The 21,944-nt window shown below is 37.0% G+C and overlaps 1 protein-coding gene across 1 annotated transcript; it reads left to right on the top strand.

Annotated features, from left to right (window-relative positions):
- Window positions 1-1,690: 1,690 nt before the first annotated feature.
- LOC103716253 lies at window positions 1,691-19,076 on the top strand. The gene is given in 16 exon segments (XM_039115780.1): window positions 1,691-1,895; window positions 2,733-4,249; window positions 4,366-4,503; window positions 13,734-13,804; window positions 14,868-14,922; window positions 15,016-15,139; window positions 16,797-16,864; window positions 17,063-17,110; window positions 17,112-17,153; window positions 17,246-17,353; window positions 17,452-17,595; window positions 17,719-17,761; window positions 17,764-17,797; window positions 17,890-17,983; window positions 18,287-18,584; window positions 18,587-19,076. Coding segments are annotated over 15 exon segments (2,784 nt in total). The 5' UTR covers window positions 1,691-1,895; window positions 2,733-2,869; the 3' UTR covers window positions 18,724-19,076.
- The last annotated feature ends 2,868 nt before the right edge of the window (window positions 19,077-21,944 follow it).

Here is a 21,944-nt window from a genome sequence, read left to right as displayed (position 1 = left end):
GTTTATAATAGCTCGCCCTGCAACTAGACATGCAGTGCAATCTTGCAATATGCCAAACAACCTCTATTTCGTTTTTTTTTTCTTTTTCTAACATTCATCGTCCAAATGCAGCATACGACCTAAACCAAATTAAACGGTGAGGGCATGTCTGGCATCACCTCTATTTTTTTTTATTTTTACAACAAAATCACATAAACAAAAACAAAAACATGCGTGATATTGTTGTGTTTTATTTTTTATTTTTTGGTCAAAACGGCATTTCAATTCCAATAAATCTTTATTTTATTTTTTATTCTTTGAGAAAGTATTTTTGTTATTTTTAAAAATAAAAAAATTCATACTTTCAATAATTTAAAAAATAAAAAAATCATATTTTTTACTACGACCGACAACACTATTTCCAACCCTGTTGTCTTTGCCATCTCACTGCTGTCGCAACCATATCTTCATAATCGTCGCCAAACTAGAGTTGTTATTTTCATTGCCTTCACTACACTGCAGGCCTCCTTTCATCATTATTGCCACCAATCAACCCCATCGCATCCACCATACAAATAACATCATTGTTATTGTCTTTAGTCGCATCGTAAGTATCTCATCACCACTGCCATTGCCTCCGCACAGTCGCAACTATTATCACCACCTTCACCATACTGCTGCCACCCTATTAGTTCTATTACCTCAATCATTACTAATGATATTTTCGCCACCACCGCTATGTTTATATTTTAAAAAATAATTGATTAAACCAAGCATATTTATATTTAAAACTTAAAAAATAGAAATAAAAAAATTATTTTTGATTTCAAAAATATAAAAAATAAAAATGATGCCGGACATTAGCATGTCAAAGATTTTATCAATCTAAACTTTTCAATACAACTACCTATTCAAGTTAGAATAAAAAAATGATGCATTTTTTCATGCCTTAAATTCAACATACATTATTTGATTTTGCGTATATCATTTTCAGTGTCATCCAAGTTGGCTCCACTTTAGCGAACACCAAACAAATAGATCACGGGATTTATGAAAATTTAATATTTGTTAGTTTCCATAATCACATTTCATTCTCCATCTTTAAACTCACAATCCAATTTAATTACATTCATCAATCAATCTTTATAACTAAAAGTATTTTCATAACATTAGAAAAGAAAATACAGTGAGATGTCACACAAGGTCTAACGAGGACGGTAACCAAAGACTGCATAAATATATGATGGGCTCGGCTTATTGCTGACGTTGCTAACCAGGACAATGGATGCCATTTTTTTTTTTCTCACAAAAAAAAAAATAGAGGGAGTGAAAAAAACCTCACCTGCAAAGTAACTTTCACTGGCCCCTTTTTCGCTGAAGAATATTCAATACAGACACCAGCACCACCTAAGTAACCAAGCAGATCACGGGGGCATCCGGTCTTCATATTTAATCGACGTCCGTATATTTCGAACTTGAGCCATTCTGGTGGCATCAAAGCTCCGTTTCTACTATACTATTATTTTGGTGCTACAATAAATGATTTATATTTATTTTTTTCTTGCACTTAGCGGTTAGCATCAGAAGTTGTTTTTTTGTTTTTTTTTTTTTTTTTTTTGACAGTGACGGACTTCCTTATTATTATTTTTTTTAAGCACCGAGAGAGAGAGAGAGAGGCTGGGTTTTGACGGGCGGCCCCGATAATTATCCACCCAAGGAGAAGCAATTAGGGATCGATCACCAAGGCCGTCCCACGATCGATCCTGGACGTCCATCCTCGCCCGAGCCACAGCTATTCCTACACGCTTCTACCCCAATCGCCTCGCACCCAGGGGACGATCTCTCTCTCGCACCGCTCCGCCTCTTGGGCCTCTCGGGAGAGAAGAGGCGATTCCGCTCCCACGCCACGTCCTAAGGTAACTACCCTTCTCTTCCAGGTTCTTCCTTCTTCTCGTAGACGCAAAACCCTAAACAGAGGACTCGCACCTCTTTCGAGATGGGATCTCAAGTAGGTTTTGTTTCCATGCCTATAATCATATATAGTTTTTTTCCGGATTTTGGTGTTGCTTAGTTCCGGATAGGTGAATCTAAATTAAATCAGTACATCCGTGTCGGTTTCTATTGATATATATATATATGCTCCCTTTTATCTCTTCTATTCTACATTCAGTCCGAATCCGCGACAGTTGACCCTCCGGTGCCGAAATCGGTATGAGTATCTATTTTTCCAGAAATCAAGGAAGGGGCAATCCTAAATATTAGTCATCAATATCTCCACTCTCTTTCCTCGATATTCTTTAGACTTGAGAGCTTATGGCCTAAGTTCAGCCCCGTCCTATAGAAAACCTTTCCTTGCTGTTGTCTGGTTCCGATTTCAATCATCTAGGGCTAGTTAATGATGCAGCGCCTCCCTACTATATGCCCAAATGATCAAATTAGGATCTTGATCTACTTTTATATGTAGAGTAATAACACTTTATGCAAATCACCATTTGATTTAGCGCAGATGTATTCTAAGCCCGGTGCATTATCAAGTTAAATGCCTTATATATTTCTTCTTATCCCTATGGCTAACCATGTTGCATAGTTTTCCTCTTATGTCTAATGTTCTAATTGTTATTTCAAAGTTGGACTCACTAAGAATTAGCATGGTCCCACGTGCCCCTAGATAACTCACCATTCAGCTGTACAGGTTTCTTTGAAGAACTTGCTGTCTCTAATCAGATTTAAGTACTTGATGTCTCTTTTTGCAGTAATTTTTCTTGGTGCGCGGTGCGTCAAGAAACATAAGAGCATGTGCAGATGACTCGCGCGGGCTGTAAATTGGGATTCTTTTGGTAAAAGCTACTGTGAATTGACTACTGGTGTATGACATCTATTCTGGAACAAAATGAAGAGAACAGAAAGGAGCAAAGAGGCTCATAGGAGGAACTCTAATGAAGGCAGTGCAGCACGTACAAGACCTCTCAGCTTTGAGGAGATTATGTTGAGACGAAAAAAGAAACTTGCAGCAGGCGCAGAAGGAGCCAGTGGATTGAGGGAGCCGTATGTGAAACATGATGCCAAAGGTGCCTCAGATCGTGCAGAACCTGATGAGGCCTACAAGAGCCCAAGGGTTCTGAAAGACACAGTGAGAGGGAGCTCTAGAAGGACGGAAGACGTAGTCATAAAAAGGGAGGGAGATCAGTTCAAAGGGAGCTCCAGGAAGATGGAAGAAGTGGTTTCTAAAAGGGACGGGTACCGAGCAGAAGGTAAAGAGAAGGGAAAGCTTGATCATGAAGCTAACATTAAGGCGAAGTCCAGCTATAGTAAGAGGAGTGGCGATAGAGAAAGCAAAACTGAAAGGCAGAGCCACCATAGGAGCAGAACTGGTGACTGGTTGGAAGCTGATTCTGAGAAAGAATTCGAAAAGAAACGACCCAAAGATATAGTGGAAAAAGATAAAGGCAAGGAGAGAGACAGAAGGCCTAAAGGGGAGGCAAAAAGAAAGTACCATGGTCATAATGATGAAAAAAGTAGATCAGAGATTGATGGCTCAAATTCGAAGAAACATGATTCTGGAAAATCACGAGATGAGTATTCAGAAAGAAATGACCGGAAGAAAGAGCATTCAAAAGCTTATTTTGAAGAGCTGAGGTCAAAAAGGAGAAGGTCTAGGAGCCGGGAGTTTGATCGAGAGCGAGATAGGAGGTCTGTGTCACATTCACCTAGGGCAAATAAACGTTCATTCCATGGACGGGATTATGAAGAGTCGCCATTCCCTTCACTTAAAGATAAGTCAAGAGGGAAGTACTCTGATGGTGATAAGCATAGAGCTTCTGGAAATGGTGGATATGCTAGTGGCCATCACCGCAAATATGGGAGTGGGCTTGGTGGCTACTCACCAAGGAAGAGAAGAACTGAGGCAGCAATTAGGACTCCCTCTCCACCTATTCGCTCCCCAGAAAAGAAAACTGCCACATGGGATCAGCCTCCTCCAGGAGCAAACCATGCTGGTTTGGGATCCACACTTGCCAATTTCCAGTCATCTATCACACCTGCCACAGCAAAATCCCGGCCTACTCCTTCAAAAGAGACCACATCAGTAGTGATGAGTGCTTCTGTCGACTCTGTTCAGCTAACACAGGCAACCCGTCCCATAAGAAGACTTTATATAGAAAATTTGCCACCATTAGCCTCTGAGAAAACTGTGATTGATTGCCTTAATGATTTCTTACTCTCATATGGTGTTAATCGTATCCAAGGAGCTAATCCATGCATTAGCTGTCTAGTAAGTGCATACTTTAGCTCATGTAAACAAGTGATCTTATGTTTACCTTTAGAATTCATTATGCGAGGAAGTTGTGTTATTGGTCTAGTCATCATCCTCATGTTATTCTACTGCAGATAAACAAAGAGAAGTGCCAGGCTCTTGTTGAATTTCTCACACCAGAGGATGCTACTGCAGCTCTTTCTTTTGATGGCAGATCTCTGTTTGGATCTGTTCTCAAAATCAGGCGCCCTAGAGATTTTGTTGAGGCAGCAGTAAGAATTCTAATTGTGCTCATCCTTTTTATTTCCTGTTTTAAACCTATCATTCTCTATACTAATATCAATAAGGAGTTTTAATTATGATACATGTTTATTATGTTAATTGCTGAGAGTATCAATATATTTTTCTGGTGTATGTGCTGATTGTGCATGAGTTTGTTTTGGCTGACTTTTGTTTTCTTTTCCCCCAAGGAACCGTGTTCCTTTTTCTTGGCTTGAAGATTTAAACACTGATTTGGAGGCTTTTTTTTTTTTTTTGGTGTGCTCCAGTTTCCATGCCCATTTTCTTTTCTTTTTGTCCTTTCATTTTTCATAACCTCGTTTTTAGCATGAGGAGTTGAAACTTCATGTCTACCCATATTGATTTTATTGGATCTACTGCTTCTTCGGATAAAAAGACATTCCAGAATTTCATTTTGCGGATATAAGTAGTTACTTGTGCTTTGACAACTATGGATGATGTCAGGTTACAACTAGTGAATCGAAAAAAAAAAGTGTCAGGAATGGGCAAAACTTCTTGTCATAGATACTATGTGATGTTGAGTAATTTGTCAACTTTGCATGGTTTACAAGCTTGAAGTTGAGGTATGTTGTTGTTGTTGTTATTGCTATGCATCCCTTTTACATATCTTGTGAGGTGCTAATTAATAAGATATTTTTTGGAAAATTTCTGATGGCTGAAAATTCATGTACTTCGATTTTGGGAAATAGTTTGTCACTGACAGACTATTTAACACTGTTCTTCACAGAGAAGCAATCTTGTGTTCTAAAAGCCTATAAGGCATAACCATAACCATCCAGCCTTTCCAAACTATGTTGGATGGCTCTAAAAGCCTATAAGGAATATAAAAGTGAATTGCGGTTATATCATGAGAAAGGGAGGATCAATGGATCGTCTTATGTGAAGATGTAAGATTAGCATCCCTAGATAGGCATGGGAGTTATTATATGCTCTAGCATAAGGGCAGCGTTATGTCTCATATATATAACAGTCCTTTAGTATGGCTGACCCTGATTCTATGTCCAACATAAAATTAGCAACTTGACAGTGCACCACATATGCCTGACCTCTTTTATTCATTAGGTCATCTGCCATATATGATGTTAAGTAATTATATTATCAATTTTCAAGAAAAACATGTACTTTACATGAACAATTATCCTGGCTGTTCATGCAAGAGATTCTTCTTACTTGTACATTTTTTCCTTTAACACTTTGCAAGAATTATACGTAAATTTTTTTCAGTTTTTATAATTTCTGTCATCTTCTCACATTGTTAACGCCAACAGTTCTAGTTTTTAAGAAACCTCCATACTGGCACTCTGTAAATCTCATCCTCCAAAATTCCAGACTCTTGATGATTTCTACCTAGTCCTTTATACAAGATTGTATTTGACCATCATTTCTCAAAAAAGTACTTCACGTCTTTCAAAAAAAATTGTTGGCTTCCTTAATTGTTGCCTGTTGCAGAGTTTAAATAAATTCAATTATGTCTAGTTGGGATGTTTTATGTATATGAACGATCATATGCAAGGTAACTAGTTCTCATTTAAATTTTGGGAGTGAATTCTTTGAGTTTAGAGGGTGAACTCAAGGGTGAGCCTTGGTGCAATGGTAAAGTTTCTCCATTTGTAACCTGGGTGTTATGGGTTCAGAACACAGAAATAGCCTTTCCGCGTGGTGGGGGTAAGGTGTATATATTTGATCCTCCCTAGACCCCTCACTGGTGGGAGCCTTGTGCATTGAGCCACCCTCTTTATTAATTCTTTGAGTTTATTTTATCTTCTTCTATCTCCTTTCATTTGCTCTATGTGAGCTGGTTCTCGTTTCTCAGTACCTCATGAACTGTCTCTTCATTTTCATGATATATGGGACCCATTTAGTCCAGTAGGAAATAATCGCTGTTTATATAAAAAAAATCCTTATCTAAGGTCATGATCTTCTCAGTTGGTAGTTATGCATTCTTTGCTGATTCATTTGATTCATATTCATCTGTACTGTGAGGACTAGAACTAGAAAAATGTTCCTACAACTGTCATTTTATTTTGCAGCTTAATTGAGTTCGCAATGCTTTGTAGCTTCTTTCTGACCTAATCACTTGACAATGTGATGCATGTATATCATGTTTTTTCTTTATGCTACTTATGCATGAGTTCAGTTCTGCTGCTGTCACCTTCTTTTAGCTATTCTTTTCTTGAGGCACTTCTGTATCTGCCTCTGTTGCCACTACAATAGTTGTAATGTTTAAAAAGTTAATTTTCTGTATTCCTTTTCCGCTGCTCATCTACACTTGAACAGAATTGCAGAATGTCTATCCTGTCACATTGATTTATTATTAAACCATTAACTTATTCAGTATCTACTCTACATAACTTGAAAAAGTGTGCAAATGACTTATGCACCCAAAGTGGAGAAACTGCTTTATTTTTATTTACTATTGTTTCTTAACATTTAGAATTTTTTATCTTAATTTTGTTGTGATGTTTTCTATTGACTATTTGACATTTTCATAATCAAGAGTGAAATTTGAAAGCATGTCTCATGCTATAGCTTGGTGTTCTCAAGATAATGTGCTTCATCTATTATCTTACAACTCCTTGCATCTTGAAAAATCATTAAAGATTGCCTTACAAACTTCTCAAAAAATACATGTCTCATGCCATAGTTTATTGTTTTTGAAAATGATTGCTTATTCTACTGCAACTTACAACTCCTTGCACTCGAAAGGTTACTAAAGATTGTTTTCTAAGCTTTCACAGCTATTTTTTTTCAATTTCAGTAGTTTTTGGTTTGTGCAAGACATGATATCTTTGTATTTATAGGTGAAATCTTATCTGACAATCATGTTGGAATCTCTTTTAAATAGGGTATTTTTATTGGGTGTGTCATAATTCACATTCAGGATCGCGACAAAGCGAGGACTATATAAAGCAGACTTCCAGGTGTAGTGCAATGTTGATGATTGCTGCTTATTTTCAAAACTAGTTTCTGGTGGCTCATTTTGACTTGGTAGAGTCCTTTCTGGTGACTCATTCCATGGCGTTTGCTTTAATTTGATAGCAAACTTTACAAAGTTATATTAGATGAGCTCTTAGAATGCTGGCTGGCACTTTTGCACCACTTGAGGGTTTAATATCACAGGGTCCAATCAACAAAGTTAACTACTAAGGCTTTTATTTGTCTTTGACTTCTGAAAGAAAAGCATTCAGCTTATCTATTCTTCATCCGTAATTGTGGATAGAGACATTTAGGTTGCAGATGGTGATGACATTGCTGTCATTAATGCAAAAAAATCTGGTCTAAGGGTGTAACTGTAATAAAAGCCAGCAACAATGTGTTTTTTATCCTTACTGCATGTCTTGTATGCAAAGGTGTTTTAAAGTATCAAATTGAAATGGAGCTATGGAAAATTCCTTTTTGTGCTCTATTATCTACCCATGCTACCACCTTTTTTCTAGCTTTTGTGGTTGAGATTCTTCTGTTCAGTCTATTCTCTCCTGGTTAATATTTTATCTGCTTCAAAACAATAATATTTTTCAGTATTAGGTGTTAGATAGAGGAGTATTCAATTCAGAAAAGTGAACAAATTTTCATTTGCCTATTATCATTTCCTAGTTTTCTGTGAAAGTACAAAATTGACCTGACACATTACTTTGGCTAAGATTTGAGGCCACTTGCCTTTATCTGGAATATAATTAATTGCATGTGATATAGGAGCCAGTTTTAAGTAACCCAACCATCATTTCATGTTTCTTTCAGCTCTATCTGAGATTAACCTTCTATAGATTCATTTAATGATTCTTCTTTTCTTTAAGAAATAGTTTTGAATGATTTTTGCCAGCCGAACATATCTGAACATTTGTTGTTTGGGCTTGATACAGGTAATTTATATCTTGTGATTTAGTTCACTTTTTGTCACCTAGTTATCTAAATTCCTTGACTACTAATTCTTTTTGATGATGTTAAAAAAAGGTGGTGGATGGCCTATTATCTATTTGGCTATGGAATTGCTTGCCATAATCCATTGTTAAAGTAGTCTCTAGATGTGCTTTAAATCTTTGTATTCCCATACTTTCTCTCTGGATAACTTTCTCAATGAGTTTATTTTCTCTCATTTGTTTTGGTCTAAAACTTTGTCTTCTGTGAACTTTGGAGATTCCTTAACAAAATACTATGCTCATTGTTGAGTCCTACTAAACAAACACACTGCCATCTCTATGCTTGCTGTTTTTGTCCTATACCTCGTATGCTACTCTAGTGCCTCCGAAACTCCTAGATGGCCAAGTGCCAGGTACACTTAATAACATGAGGTGATGCTTGTTGCTTGCATATGTCTGGTTGTTTCATAGCCAAGCATATGCACTGTGTGCCTGAGCATGTCTGCAAGTTTTCTGCTTATGTCAAGTTTTTCACAAAATGTTGCACTCTGATCGAGTGCTAAGATTTTTTTATGATACCAGAGCACTTTTGAACTCCTGACATGGCAAATGGCTAGATGCCTGGTACAGTGACAGGAGGCAATGATGGTTACCTGCATGCAATGACTTTAGAAGATGTCAAACTTGAGCATAATGGAGATTGGATTGGAAAAATTGGATCATTTTTGATGCGATCATTGCCAAACTTATCATAATTAGAAATGCCATGTGGCGGAAATTGGTGAATCTTTTAGTTTGTGGATTTCTATTGATATTCATTTCAGATGGCTAAATTTGGTAGGAGCTTTTATTTATGATGATTATAGTTTTCATTTATGTTTCATGCTGGTATAATATGCTATAATTTGGTCCCATTCACCAAATCAATCCACAATCTTCCATAATAATGTTTGTTTTCTATATCTGATAATCTTCATGTACACATTGGTAGTAAATGAAAACTGCAACATCAAACAGTCACTTGAAGTCTTGAGACATGTTAAATAGTAGTATTCTGATTGAGGAATTCAACAGACATAGTGCAAGTATGATGGGAAAAATTCAAAGATTATAGATTCTGTCTGCTGTACACTGGGGTTATTTCATGAAGGTGTGATACTAGTGTATCAAATTTAAAATCAGCAAATCAGAAGATTGCTGTTTGGGGTGAAAATGATTTTCTGAAGGTTAAATTTATTTTCCATCAATAATATTATTGCAAATTTAATTAGAGAACTGCTAATAGATAGAAATTCTCCAACCTGCTCATTGTAGTCATTAACATAGGGTGTCTTAGGGATCGTGACCAACACAAGGGTATATGCTTATCATGTTTCTCGATTTATATATTATTATAATAGGATATTGTGCAATGAGAGGAAAGGTGATGTGCTCGAATGCCTCAACAATGTTAAAGCATGATACTTAAATAGATTTGATTCACTTGAAAGCAATTTCTCTTGATGTTATTCAAATTAATATGAAATAAATGTGTATATATTTATGCATCTTTGTGTATGTGTGCATGTATATACATACCCACCCACACACACACACACATATATATTAAGACACATATAATATATATTTGTTATCGTGGATAATATTCCTCTTTGTTGGTGCTTCAAAGATTGCAAGCATCTTACTTCTTTCTCGGTTCCATGGCTTATCAAAGTCTCTAGCATATGTGGCACTCCATCTTTAGGTTCTCTGCTACTTGAACGTTTAAGTGTCATTCTATTCCTGATTGCTGCTCATGCAGCTTTGTTTAGTGACCTTATCTATCAGTTGAGATCTTGCTACATGGTACATGGATAGGCATACTAATAAACTCTGGTTTATCTTATAGAGTCCTCTTTTTTCTGTGCCCATACACAAATGACAACACTTAGGCATTTTGGGGAGTAATGCGTAAAATGTTTGAGATTTTTTTTGTTCTGTGAACAATAGGAACCAAAATAAAATTTATTAATAGAAACTAATATTTATAATCATTGACAACAAATAATGCTTAATATGTAATATGAAATAGACAAGTATATAGAGATATATTTTATATGTGTGTGAACAATATAAATCATAAATAAAATTGTATATGATGCACTTAACCACTTCACTGAAGTACTAACATTATGCTCCTAAAACTATTTTTCTCATATTGCTAGAGCACCATAAGTACTTAGAAAGGAACTTGTCTTGTATATAAGGGATAAGCAGATCAATACCACCTTCCAAATATTTTAAAATTATTCTTAATTTTTCACAAATTGTTCCGTGCTTAAAAGTATGCTATTCAAAATTCAAACCCTTCTTTCTGGGTTTATATTGGATGAACTTTAAGACAACCAAACACGAGTAAAAAATAGGATAAACAAATTCAACTCTAAGTTTCTTGAGTCCTGCTTAATATAAGTGCAGATTGATGATTTGTTAGAAAAGCTTTGCTTATGCCTGTTTTCTGTTTTTATGTGATATTGATTATTAAACAACTGCTTTTAACATTTTTTTAGAATAAAGATCAGAAAAAATGAGGGGACACAGAGGGTCATCCCAGATGAATCAAACTCAAATAATTGAGTTTGGATTGTTTGATTTTGTTTGGTCTTCTTATAGTTGGGTCAATAGTGACAATCTAATACGGTATCAACTCATGTGAGCTTGCATAGTTCACTGGTGCTTAGCAAGGCTTTGTATGACTGGTACTATGCATATGGGGTTTGTATTCCATCAGTATGACGAAAATGGTTTGTGTATAATGGTGCATTATGAATTGATATTCTAGTTGTATTCTGTCAAGATTGTCCTATAAAGCCTTTCTACCATGTAAGAACTTATCAGATACAATCCTGTGACTTTAAGTATGCACCATGATGATCTTGACTGAAATCTGATTTAAATTAAGGATTTTCAAGAACTGTTTCAATCCAACATTGCCTATGTCTGCTTTAGATTTTATAATAACTTTTTATCAAAGCGAATGAGAGTTGTTTAAATTAAATATTTTTAACTAATTTAACTAAAATACCAATACAAATTGGCTTAAAACAAGAAGTTACTGAGTTTTTATTTGTCTCTTTCCTGAACTGAAGTATATGTTAAGATTAAATCAAAATACATCAGCTAATTTTGAAAGTTTTTCAAACATTTCTCTTCTCCTATGCAAGATTGTTTTCTTACTTGGTGACCATGTGTGGGTATCATACTATATCTTTGCTTAAACTAGCTTTACATTAATTGTTGTTCTGCATCCTTCTATTTGATCCCATCTTGATCTGCACATGCCACTGTAATACTGTGCAGTATCAGTAGTGCTTACTAATGAGTAGATGTAAATGAAATTTAACTTTGTTGTTTGTAAGCTCACAAATAGAAGGTTGAGGTTATGTAGAATGATTTTTTTAATGCCCTTTCTTAGAATAGTTCCCTCATTGCCATGCAAAAGGTTTTATTTGAGCACTAATGAAACTTGACGGTGCAGTAATGAATGTGGCATTTTAATTTCTTTGCTTAACCAAAATTAAAAAGTGCGACCATTTTAGAAAGCTTGACATGGTTAAAAAATACTTCAACTTGAAGTCCTGTTTGCCATTTCTTCTCTGGCGGCTTGTATTAGGTGTGTGTTGTTTAATGGAAGTGCATGCAGTATATATCCTCCCTGTTGATCTGATTCTTTGTTTCTGATAAAGAATTTGATGTTCAAACTATCAGGATCATCTTAAAGGTTCATGTCTTTATTGATGATTATGCCTTAGTGAACCCCTTCTAATGATATCTGTTGTTTTCTAGTCACTGCATCAATGAAACCATATCAAGTATGCTAGAGGAGGTACGGTGTCCTAAAATCAAATAATTTTACTTCTAAGATTCAATGTTCTAATTGCATTACCAGTCGACAAGCTGTTGAATAGAGAGTTCTGGGGTTCTAGGCTAACTAGTCAGAGGACTATTAATAATATTTACTGTTTGCAAAAAAGTTCAGACAAACTAACCATGTTATGAAACAAGCGTGGGGAAGTGATTTCAAACCCAATGCTGAAGATGTGATGTGGAAATGCAGTTGATGAGGTTAACAAAAATTGGTAACAAATGGGGAACATATCAAATGCTGTGAAAACAATTATGGAACATGTAAGAATTGTGTCAAAGTAGTTTTCCTATTATTCTTGACATATATTAGTCCACTTTACCACTAGTAATCCCACAAGTTTCCTAGATATTTCCCAGTTATAGGGATAAGACCAGTATCCGAACATGTTTCTTTGGTTGAAATGGCTAACATCTTTCCTAGAAACTTGGTACTAGTTGTACCGTGGCTACATTAGATGCTTTCCTGAGTGATAAGTGCTATATCACTGGATTCATTAGCTGAGGCAAATTATGGTGATTATGATGTGAATTCAGCAACCACTACAGTTACTTGGCTTGGCAACTAATAAAGCACCTGCAATGGTAATTATCAGCTTCATAATCTATGAAAATTTGTTAATTGAGAGTGTTCTGAAGAACTTTCTGAGGATGGTCCCTTTATTATTTTGGTTTAGCTTTAAAATAATTGTCAATCGTCCTGGTAGTAAGTTTGTGTAGGATAAGTTGCAAGGGAAAGTTAAAATTACAGGAAGCTTCATTGAGCAGATATCTTGATTGTAATTTCACTTCACTCTGTAAGGTGACAATTTAGCAGGAACATCACATCATTAATGTTATCAAATTATGGAAAAATCTACTTTTCTCATTTAGATGTCTACTTGCTTTAATTGGTGGTAAACTATGGCACTTTGAACTTGAATCGATCATTTTCACTTGGACAAAACCCATATTTCGAAAATTTCTTGTCCTCTGATGTGTTAATGCTTTGTGAAATTTGTAATAAACAGTTTGTCACATTGTTTGTCTTGCATGTTAAGGCATTTCAATTAGTGGGCAGTTTATCTTATTTCAGCAAGCAAATGTTCAGTTCTTTTTGTTGGTCCTACATTTTTATAAGTCCATATATTGTATTGTGTTTCATGAAAAACTACTGGATTTTGCTCGTTTGGATTTTCTTAGATTTGACACAAACATATTTATAAACTCTTGTTTCTGTACTTTCCTTTATCATCAGGATAGGCTACAAACGGTTCTCATGCCATCCATTTCAGTTTGTGATTTCATACCTCTCTATGTTTTGGCATGCCTTTGTTTTGTGCTTGATCATCATGATAGCTTCTTGTTTGCTATGCATTTTATTTAACTAATGAAGCTTTCTGAGGTATATTATGGTCAATACTCCTGTACCAGGTTTTCAGACAATTCCTATTTTCATGCAGACTGGAGCCCCAGAGAAACCAGTGGAAGAGGCTAAAGCAATATCTGATGTTGTGAAGGATTCACCCAAAAGGTATCCGAGGCATATTCTAATGCAGCCTGTAGTTGGCTCGTTTAGTTTTAATTTTTTTTTTCTCAGTGCTTAATATTTCCTAGAATTTTGTCTTTTAATGGCTGATTCAACGTGTCATTTTTGCCTTTGCCCATTTGTGATTGCTGATTTTTTATTTACATTGAATAGAAATGTACAGGAATGTGATAAATTAATGAGGTTGGTGTATGTCATCCTTCTCTAATTATTTGATTTCACTTTGTATGGCAATTACTTCCTCTCAAATTGCTGTCAGTTCTCTTGTAATTAAAGGGGAGAAAATGGGGATTCATTAACATGTTAATGTTCAGCAGAAAACCATATATTGAGTCTGAATAACGATAAGCATTGAACCATGGTCCAGTGTTTAACAATGTGATGGTGTAATATATAAGATGTCACACTTTATGCAGTCCCCTGGAATAGATGCTTGCAAACTTTAAGCATTTATCATCTACTTGACATCTTAGTGTTTACTTTGCATATGCCAAAACTAAGATAGATGAAATGCAATCTCTCTAGGTTGGTATGCTCTGCCAAAGTCTTACACTGGTCAATTGACAAAAGTTCCTGTTCAAGCTTAAGCTGATGTTCCAGTTTGATCAGGTCAGATAGAAATCCAGATTGAATTTGATGTAGAGTAAAATATAAAATGGGACAGATATAATTATATGAGCTAGCTGCAAAGTTCAGCTTTTTCCCTTTTTGTTTTCAGTTTAAATTATAGGTAGTGATGACACCAGAGCAGGTTTTGCTACATCCAGAGCAATTAGTTGTCTATTTATAGAAAAAGACTTCATGCCCTTTAGCGTTTGAAGGCAGTCATAAAGTTACCAATTTCTCTCCTTATCCTACTTTATTCCATTAGCTTTTACATGGAGAAAATGGAAAGGACGAGAGATGCTCGAGATGAAAAAAAAGGAGGAAATGAAGCTGTGCTAGACTCACACTAAAATCCTTCTAGCCATACACCAATATAATATCTGTCCTTGTCTCCCTCCACCTTCTAGTGGTCGCTGCCTCCAAGTGCTTCTTCTGGTTCAAGGTGGTGTAAGGGGTTTCTTGATGTTGGCTCCATTACTGCCAGGAATGAACAGCAGGTGTTCAGGTTATGGCTCAGTGACCACCATTCAGCCTTTGCCTCACTGTTGCCTTCAACTGCGTTGAGGTTGCTGCCCCCACCCTGATGTCAGTGCCTGGATGACCATGCTCTCAACCAGCTGTTCCATGGTGCTGCTGCTGCCAACTTTGTCAACTGGATGTCCTTCCGATGCCACGCCATTCTGGACACTGGTGCTGGTTCATTCTGTGGAGGCAGTTAGCTGTCTTAATGCTATCCACCTCTGCTTCTCCTCAGGTGGCAGTGATCTTGATCAGGCCATTGCTCAACAATAGCCATCAGTCCATCATGCGCTAAAGAGTTCTTGGAGGTCGTTGAGTACTTTGATGACTTAGTCTATGACCTGAAGAGCACGCGAACTAAGGACAGGTGGCAGATATTGTTTGTCTTGGCTGGTGGACAGCTCCGATCCAGCTCTACAATGCTCTATAGTTGGGAGGTGATGTCATTGGTGTCCTTGGCTGTCTGGGAGGATGTAGACCGAGGGACCAAAATGGCTAGACATACCTTCCATCCTGCCCTCTCCTTGTCCCTTTATCATGATCCCAATTTCATGGCTGATGAGCCTAGGTAGAGGGGAGGTGATGAACAATGCCTGAGCAGTCTGAGTGGGAGGAGGAGCGGGATGGGTTGTAACGGGAGGAACATTGTTGTGGTAGTAGGCCAAGATAATGCTTGTTGGAAAATGGATGAAGGAATTACCAAACTTGTGACCCTTTTCTTTCTCTCCTTTGATGCCTCTGTTGTTTTTCTTCTAACTTATTGCCACCATCCTTTGCCTTTCATTTCACCCGTCTCTCATTCTTTCCAAAAGCAGATGGAGGAAAATAACAGGGTGAGATAGGAATTGATAAACCGTTTGGACTACCTTGTAACATTGTAAGGCATGGGAGTCTTTATATAAATAGAGAATTTCTGGACACAACACTTTCCTGAATTATTTGAATCATTGGTAATTTCTAAAACCCACGAGAAGAGTATAGATACTTGACTAAGTTGTGCTGTCAAAATGCAATGTATTTAATTACGTGAGTATTATTATTATTTTAGTATGAACTCATGTATCGTGTTTTGTGGCAAACCATATTAACAGGCTATTCCTATCATAGCTGATTTTTTATAGAGGTTTTGTTATAGAGGGTGCTCTAGCAAGGAATGCTGCCTATAGAAGGGGAAAGGAAAATATTGCCTGTATTTGCTTTTACCAGTATAATAGAAATATTGGAAATATAGAAGCAAAAATTAATCTATCAAAAAATATCTACTTTTTTTCTTTGCTTGTATTTTTTTTTCTTGGTTCAGAATAAGTGGGTTACCATGTTGCATCGCATGTTAATTTGTATTCTCCTTAGATTCTAGACTATTTGATTTCCATGTGCTAACTACAGATTGTTTCCAAAATATTGATCTGTATGTTGACTTTGTTAGGAATAATCTGTTATTTCTTGAAGTTCTAGTTACTTATCAAGTGCTAAGGAGTCGTCACATAATGGTCAGAAATGAAATCGAGTTAAAGGTCGCCTTTTTCTCATCATTTGAGCATACTCTTCAAGGACTTATTTCTTGACCTTAATGTTTCATCACCCGTTTTTCTGATTTTAGAGTTCTTTTAGTTTAATGAAATCGAGTAAACTACTCTGTTTATGCACATTAAGTGTGTCTTGCCTGATTGGAACTCAACTGATATGAGTGTCTCCCCTAAATTCTGCATTGGGCCACTTTTTATTACTATCTGACCACCTGAGTTCTTAGAAACCCTTCTAAGCAACAAAAACTTGGAATTTTCTATTTCATCCTGGTGGGCTACATGACTTTTTTGCTGCTTCTCATTCACTTATATTGTCGTGATATTAGGTGACATGGCTTTTTTGCTGTTGCAGATTTTCATTGGTGGAATTTCCAAGGCTCTGTCGTCTGACATGGTAAGTTAATGTAATACGAAGATCTTATTCTTATAAAAAATCTAAATCCTAATGACCATCAGACCTTCGTGCTGCTTATCCAGTCTCTCTCTCTCTCTCTCTCTCTCTCACTGCTCCGCACTCCCAATGCACGCTTGTGTGTGGAACTCTTTGCCCATCTACCTAAAAAGTAAAAACTGGTTTTTTCCATTCTTTTAGCTTTTGGAGATTGTTAGTGCCTTTGGGTCTTTGAGAGCATACCACTACAAGTTTTAATGAGGAGCTGAATGGACCATGTGCCTTTCTAGAGGTATGTCAGTTCCAATCCTTGATGTCGTTGATCTGCCTTTTTTCTCGAGGCATGCTAGTAATTCTGACTAATAGCTACATTTGATATTGCAGTATGCAGATCCTTCAGTTACTCGGAAGGCATGTGCTGGACTTAATGGAATGAAGCTTGGTGGGTGCATTTTAACTGCAGTTCAAGCTCTTCCCAGTGCCCATGTGGAGGTTTTCTAATTTTCCAAATCTTCTTTCCACTCTGATATTGTAATCTCTTATTTTATTGATTGATTATCATCTTAACCATAACCATATTGGTTTCACAGGAAAACACTGAAAGCGCTCCATCATATGGTATTCCCATGCATGCAAAGCCATTACTTGCTGACTCCACAAAGGTCCTGCAGCTTAAAAAATGTGGTATGTTATATTTTCCCATAATCCAAGCTAATATAAATATTTCATTTTTGGTTTCTACCAACCTACCAAAATGGATTTGTTTGTTTATTATATAGCTATCATTAGGTATTTCATATTTTTGCTTTATTTTCTCGGACTGTGACACTGCTGATATCTCCATCAATTTAAATTAGTTCAACCGAGAGGAATTTTTGCTGCTATCAGAATCTGAATTGGAGGAACATTGGAAGATATTCGGTTAGAGTGTGGAAGGTGCATTATGTTTTAGATACTTGATTTCAATCTCTCTTGCATGCTCTGTAAAAGCACAGTGGCAACAATTACTTTCTGCTCTAAACTTGCAGGTTTGGAGCTGTCAAATCTGTGAATATAATAAGGTTTACAAGCACTGTTGAACTGCTCCTAAAGCTTCTGAACCAGAAACCCTTGCTGGCTCAACCGAGATAGAATCTACAGCAGCAAGTCTAGAAGTGATTCCGAGGAAGATGGAAATATACCTGCCACAAATGATGCCAAATGAGCCTCAAGATGCCAGGGATGTTTCAGAAGACAGACAAAGTAATCATGAGACTTCCACAAAGGATCTTGAGAAGGAATCTGCTGACTTTCTCCATCTGATAGTGTCGTTGTTTTTTCAAGATGCTCAACAGCTTAATGAACCTTCAGGAGACCCTCGAACTGAGCTCGATGATAATGTAGATGCTGAAAGAGAAGAAAGTGTTGGAGTGGAGAACGACATAGTTTCCGAAATCATCACCAAAACTGGAGGTGGATACCACGATTGCCGAAGATGCTGATTTGAATAGTTCTGCTGCCAAACAAGAGGCAAGCAGAGGAGATGGCGAGCACATGTTGATGGAGAATGTCGATTCAAAAACTACTGTTAGAGATGGAGCAAATTTAAGCAAAGGAGATTATGACTGCATGTCCATTGAAAATGCAACTCTGAGTACTGCTGTCGACAAAGCTGTTGACAAAACAGGTGCAAGCAATGGCGATGATGATAATCAGGTTCAGGATCTCGATGTGTTCGAACCAGGGTTGTTCTTGTAGAATTCATGAGGAAAGAGGCAGCTTGCATGGCAGCACACAGCCTACATGGCCGGACCTACAGTGAGCGGATCGTGACAGCTGGCTATGTCCCACCTGATCTCTACCTGTCACGGTTCCCAAGATGAACGCTAGGATGCTGGCCGTTTGATGAATCATGAGGCGGTTTTTTTGTTTTCTTGGTCAGATATTCTGGTGATTTGATACCCATAATGAGACATTCCTGTAGACGAGGGCTCTTGTGATTTGAGCTGACAAGATAGGTTCGTCATTTGATAGAGTGGATATACAGATATAATCTGTTCAAACATGATGTCTATTGATTTTAGAGTAACCTATTTTAATTGTCATAAGATCAAACTGATTAGGTTTCCGTAGAATGAAGTTGTGGGGAGTAGCCTTTTGTAATCTGACTAAATTTTTTGCCCTGTACCATACTGCTTATTTATATCCTTAACCTTCATAGAACTTAATTGAGATCTTATGCTGTCTTGCTTGTTTATGGTTTCGCTCTCTAAACAAAGAGGTAGGGACATAATCCGAAGTACCAAGGAGATCCAGATCCTCGTTGCTTGGGGCAGAAGATAATGGATGGATTACTTTTCCTTTTTGGTGAATTACTATAATAAATTGAAGCTCTTGTTATTTTGTAACTAAGGCTAATGGAATTGCTTAGATTCTGTTTGGGGGAGCTGTTGGCAGTAGATTTTTGAAAGTAAAGCTGTTGGAATTAGGACTTTTATAAAAAGTTGTTTGCTGTTTGGTAACTATATTTCTAAAGTGCTGTGGTACTTTAACATATGTTTGGTAAACAAACTGAGAAAGTATTTTTGTATAACAAAATGATCATAAAGGATATTATTAGTATTATACAACAGAGCATAATGAAATGTAATATGTATTAATATATAAATATATGATATAGTATAATACTAATATAATGTAATATAATATTATTATAATATAGTACATAACATTATATACTATAGGATAATACTTTAATATAATATTAAATTATTTAGCATAATATATCAATATATTATGATATAATATAATATAATATTATATTTATAGTATAATACAATAATAAATGTATAAAATATTATAATTATTAGTGTAAATTTATTTACCCTTCTGATGATCATTTATTTCTTTAACAAATTTTTTAGCTAGGTGGTAAAATTAGTTAAAAAATTACTAATATTTTTATTTATTATTTATTTATTTTTTATTTCATTGAAATATATTTATTTATTATCTTATTTATTTATTATATTTGTTCATTTATATACATATTTATTTATGCATTTATTTATTTATTTCGTTCATTTATATACATATTTATTTATGCATTTATTTATTTATTTATTATTCTTTTTTTTTTTTTTTTTTTTTTTTTTTTTTTTTTTTTTTTTTTTTTTTTTTTTTTTTTTTTTTTTTTTCTTTTTTTTTCTTTTTTTCTTTTTTTTTTTTTTTTTTTTTTTTTTTTTTTTTTTTTTTTTTTTTTTTTTTTTTTCCTTTTTTTTTTTTTTTTTTTTTTTTCTTTTTGTTTTTTTTTTTTTTTTTTTTTTTTTTTTTTTTTTTCTTTTTTTTTTTTTTTTTTTTTTTTTTTTTTTTTTTTTTTTCTTCTTTTTCTTCTCTTCTTCTCCTTCCTTCTCTCCCTTTTTTCTCCTTTTTTCTCTTCCCGCAAGGCCGACAGCATCGGAAGGGGCCGGGCCGTGGCAGTCGCAGGAAGGGGTCGGGTCATGGCTGGCAGCGGTCGCGGTTGGCTAGCGGCAGTCTCAGCGGAAGGGAGCCGAGGCGGCTGCCACCACCGCCCCACAGCTCCACCGCAACGGCACGTCGCCGCCCAAAAGAGCACCCCACGGTCGACCCGCCATGGGGCTTCGCTGCAACTTGCCTCCTCGATCCTGCGGTTGGGACGCTGTGGTCCTGCGGCTGGCGGAGGCCCGGCCACCCCACGACCGAGCCAACTGCTCCACAGGCCGGTCGCTGCGCCACGGGTGGCGTCATGACGATCTGCGGAGGGATCGCCGGCCACGGGTGGTGGCTGCCACCATGGGCAGCTATGGGTTCACTAAAAAAAAAGAAAAAAAGAAATGACAAGCAGCGTTGAGAAGGAGATAAAGAGGGAGAGAGAGAGGGAAAGGCGGTGGAATGGAGGGTTTTGAGATTTTTAAATAGGGGTATTTTGATAAAAAAATAGCTTCCCGACAAGTTGAAAATAGCGTTTTCGAAAAGCTTCAAAATGGAGCTTCTCCCAAAAAGCTGTTTTTAGTTTTCTAAAAAAGCTAAAAACAGTTTTTTGAAATTTTTACCAAATATCCTTTTTTATCTAAAAATACTTTTGGAGGGTCAGAAAGTGCTTATTGGCCCTCCAAAAGCTCCCCCAAATGGGGCTTAGTTTCGAAGGGCATGCCAAAAAAACAAAAGGAAAAAGGAAGAGGGGAAAAAAAAGAAAAGGAAAAAGGAAGAGGGAAAAAAAAAAGGAAAGAGACTGTCCCTTAATATTTCTCCTGCCATACTCATTAGTTTCGAACTAGGTTTATTCGATGTCTAACTAGGGGTGGCAAAATATAACCCGACCCGCCAACTCGACCCGTGTTCGATCCACCATAAATAGGTTTGGGTTTAGTCCAAACAGGTTCGGATCATAAACAGGTTGACCCGTTTAACCTGTTTATTAATTAAGTCGGATACAGGTTTTAGATGTCTAACCCATTTAACCCGTATAACAGTTTATATATGGGCCTCATTGGGCCTGATTTTATCCCAAATAAACAGATGGAGGCTAACAATTCCAAGATCCAACGGCTGGGAGCAGGAGATGAGATTACCACATCAAAACCTAACTAAAACAAACCTAGAGCCCCTAGGCTCTTTCCCTCTTTCCCTCCTCCATCCTCTCCCCTCTCGTTCCTCTCCTGGCTGCCGAGCCCCTGAAAGTCTCCCTCAAGCGTCGCCCCTTCCATCGAGTGGAGCCGGCCATGTGCCTCCTCTGCCGATTGCTGGCACTCTCGTCCCATCAGATCTAAGCTTTTCGTGGGATTTTGACCTTGGTCCCTTCAGATTTGACGAACAAACGAGCTGAAGAGATCGGTGAGGGGGGACTCGATGATGCCGAGGAGAAGCAGAAGATCCGAGGACGCCAGGCTTCGATGATACCGAGGAGGTCGATGAGGAGGGAACTCGACGCGACGATGGGCCGCCGCCGCGTCGGAGGCCAAGGTCGGAGGATTTCATCGAGGATCCGATGGGGTCGTCGGAGGAGCGAGCGGTGGCCGCGGAGGGAGACGCACGGATTGATGGCCCAGGGCTTGCCGCGGTTGGGGGTCGTGGGAACTTCCGA

The sequence above is a fragment of the Phoenix dactylifera genome, chromosome 2, assembly GCF_009389715.1.
Source record: "Phoenix dactylifera cultivar Barhee BC4 chromosome 2, palm_55x_up_171113_PBpolish2nd_filt_p, whole genome shotgun sequence".
NCBI classification, from domain to species: Eukaryota; Viridiplantae; Streptophyta; class Magnoliopsida; order Arecales; family Arecaceae; genus Phoenix; species Phoenix dactylifera.
Note: the sequence above shows the minus strand (reverse complement) of the source record. Positions and strands in the feature narration are given on the sequence as shown.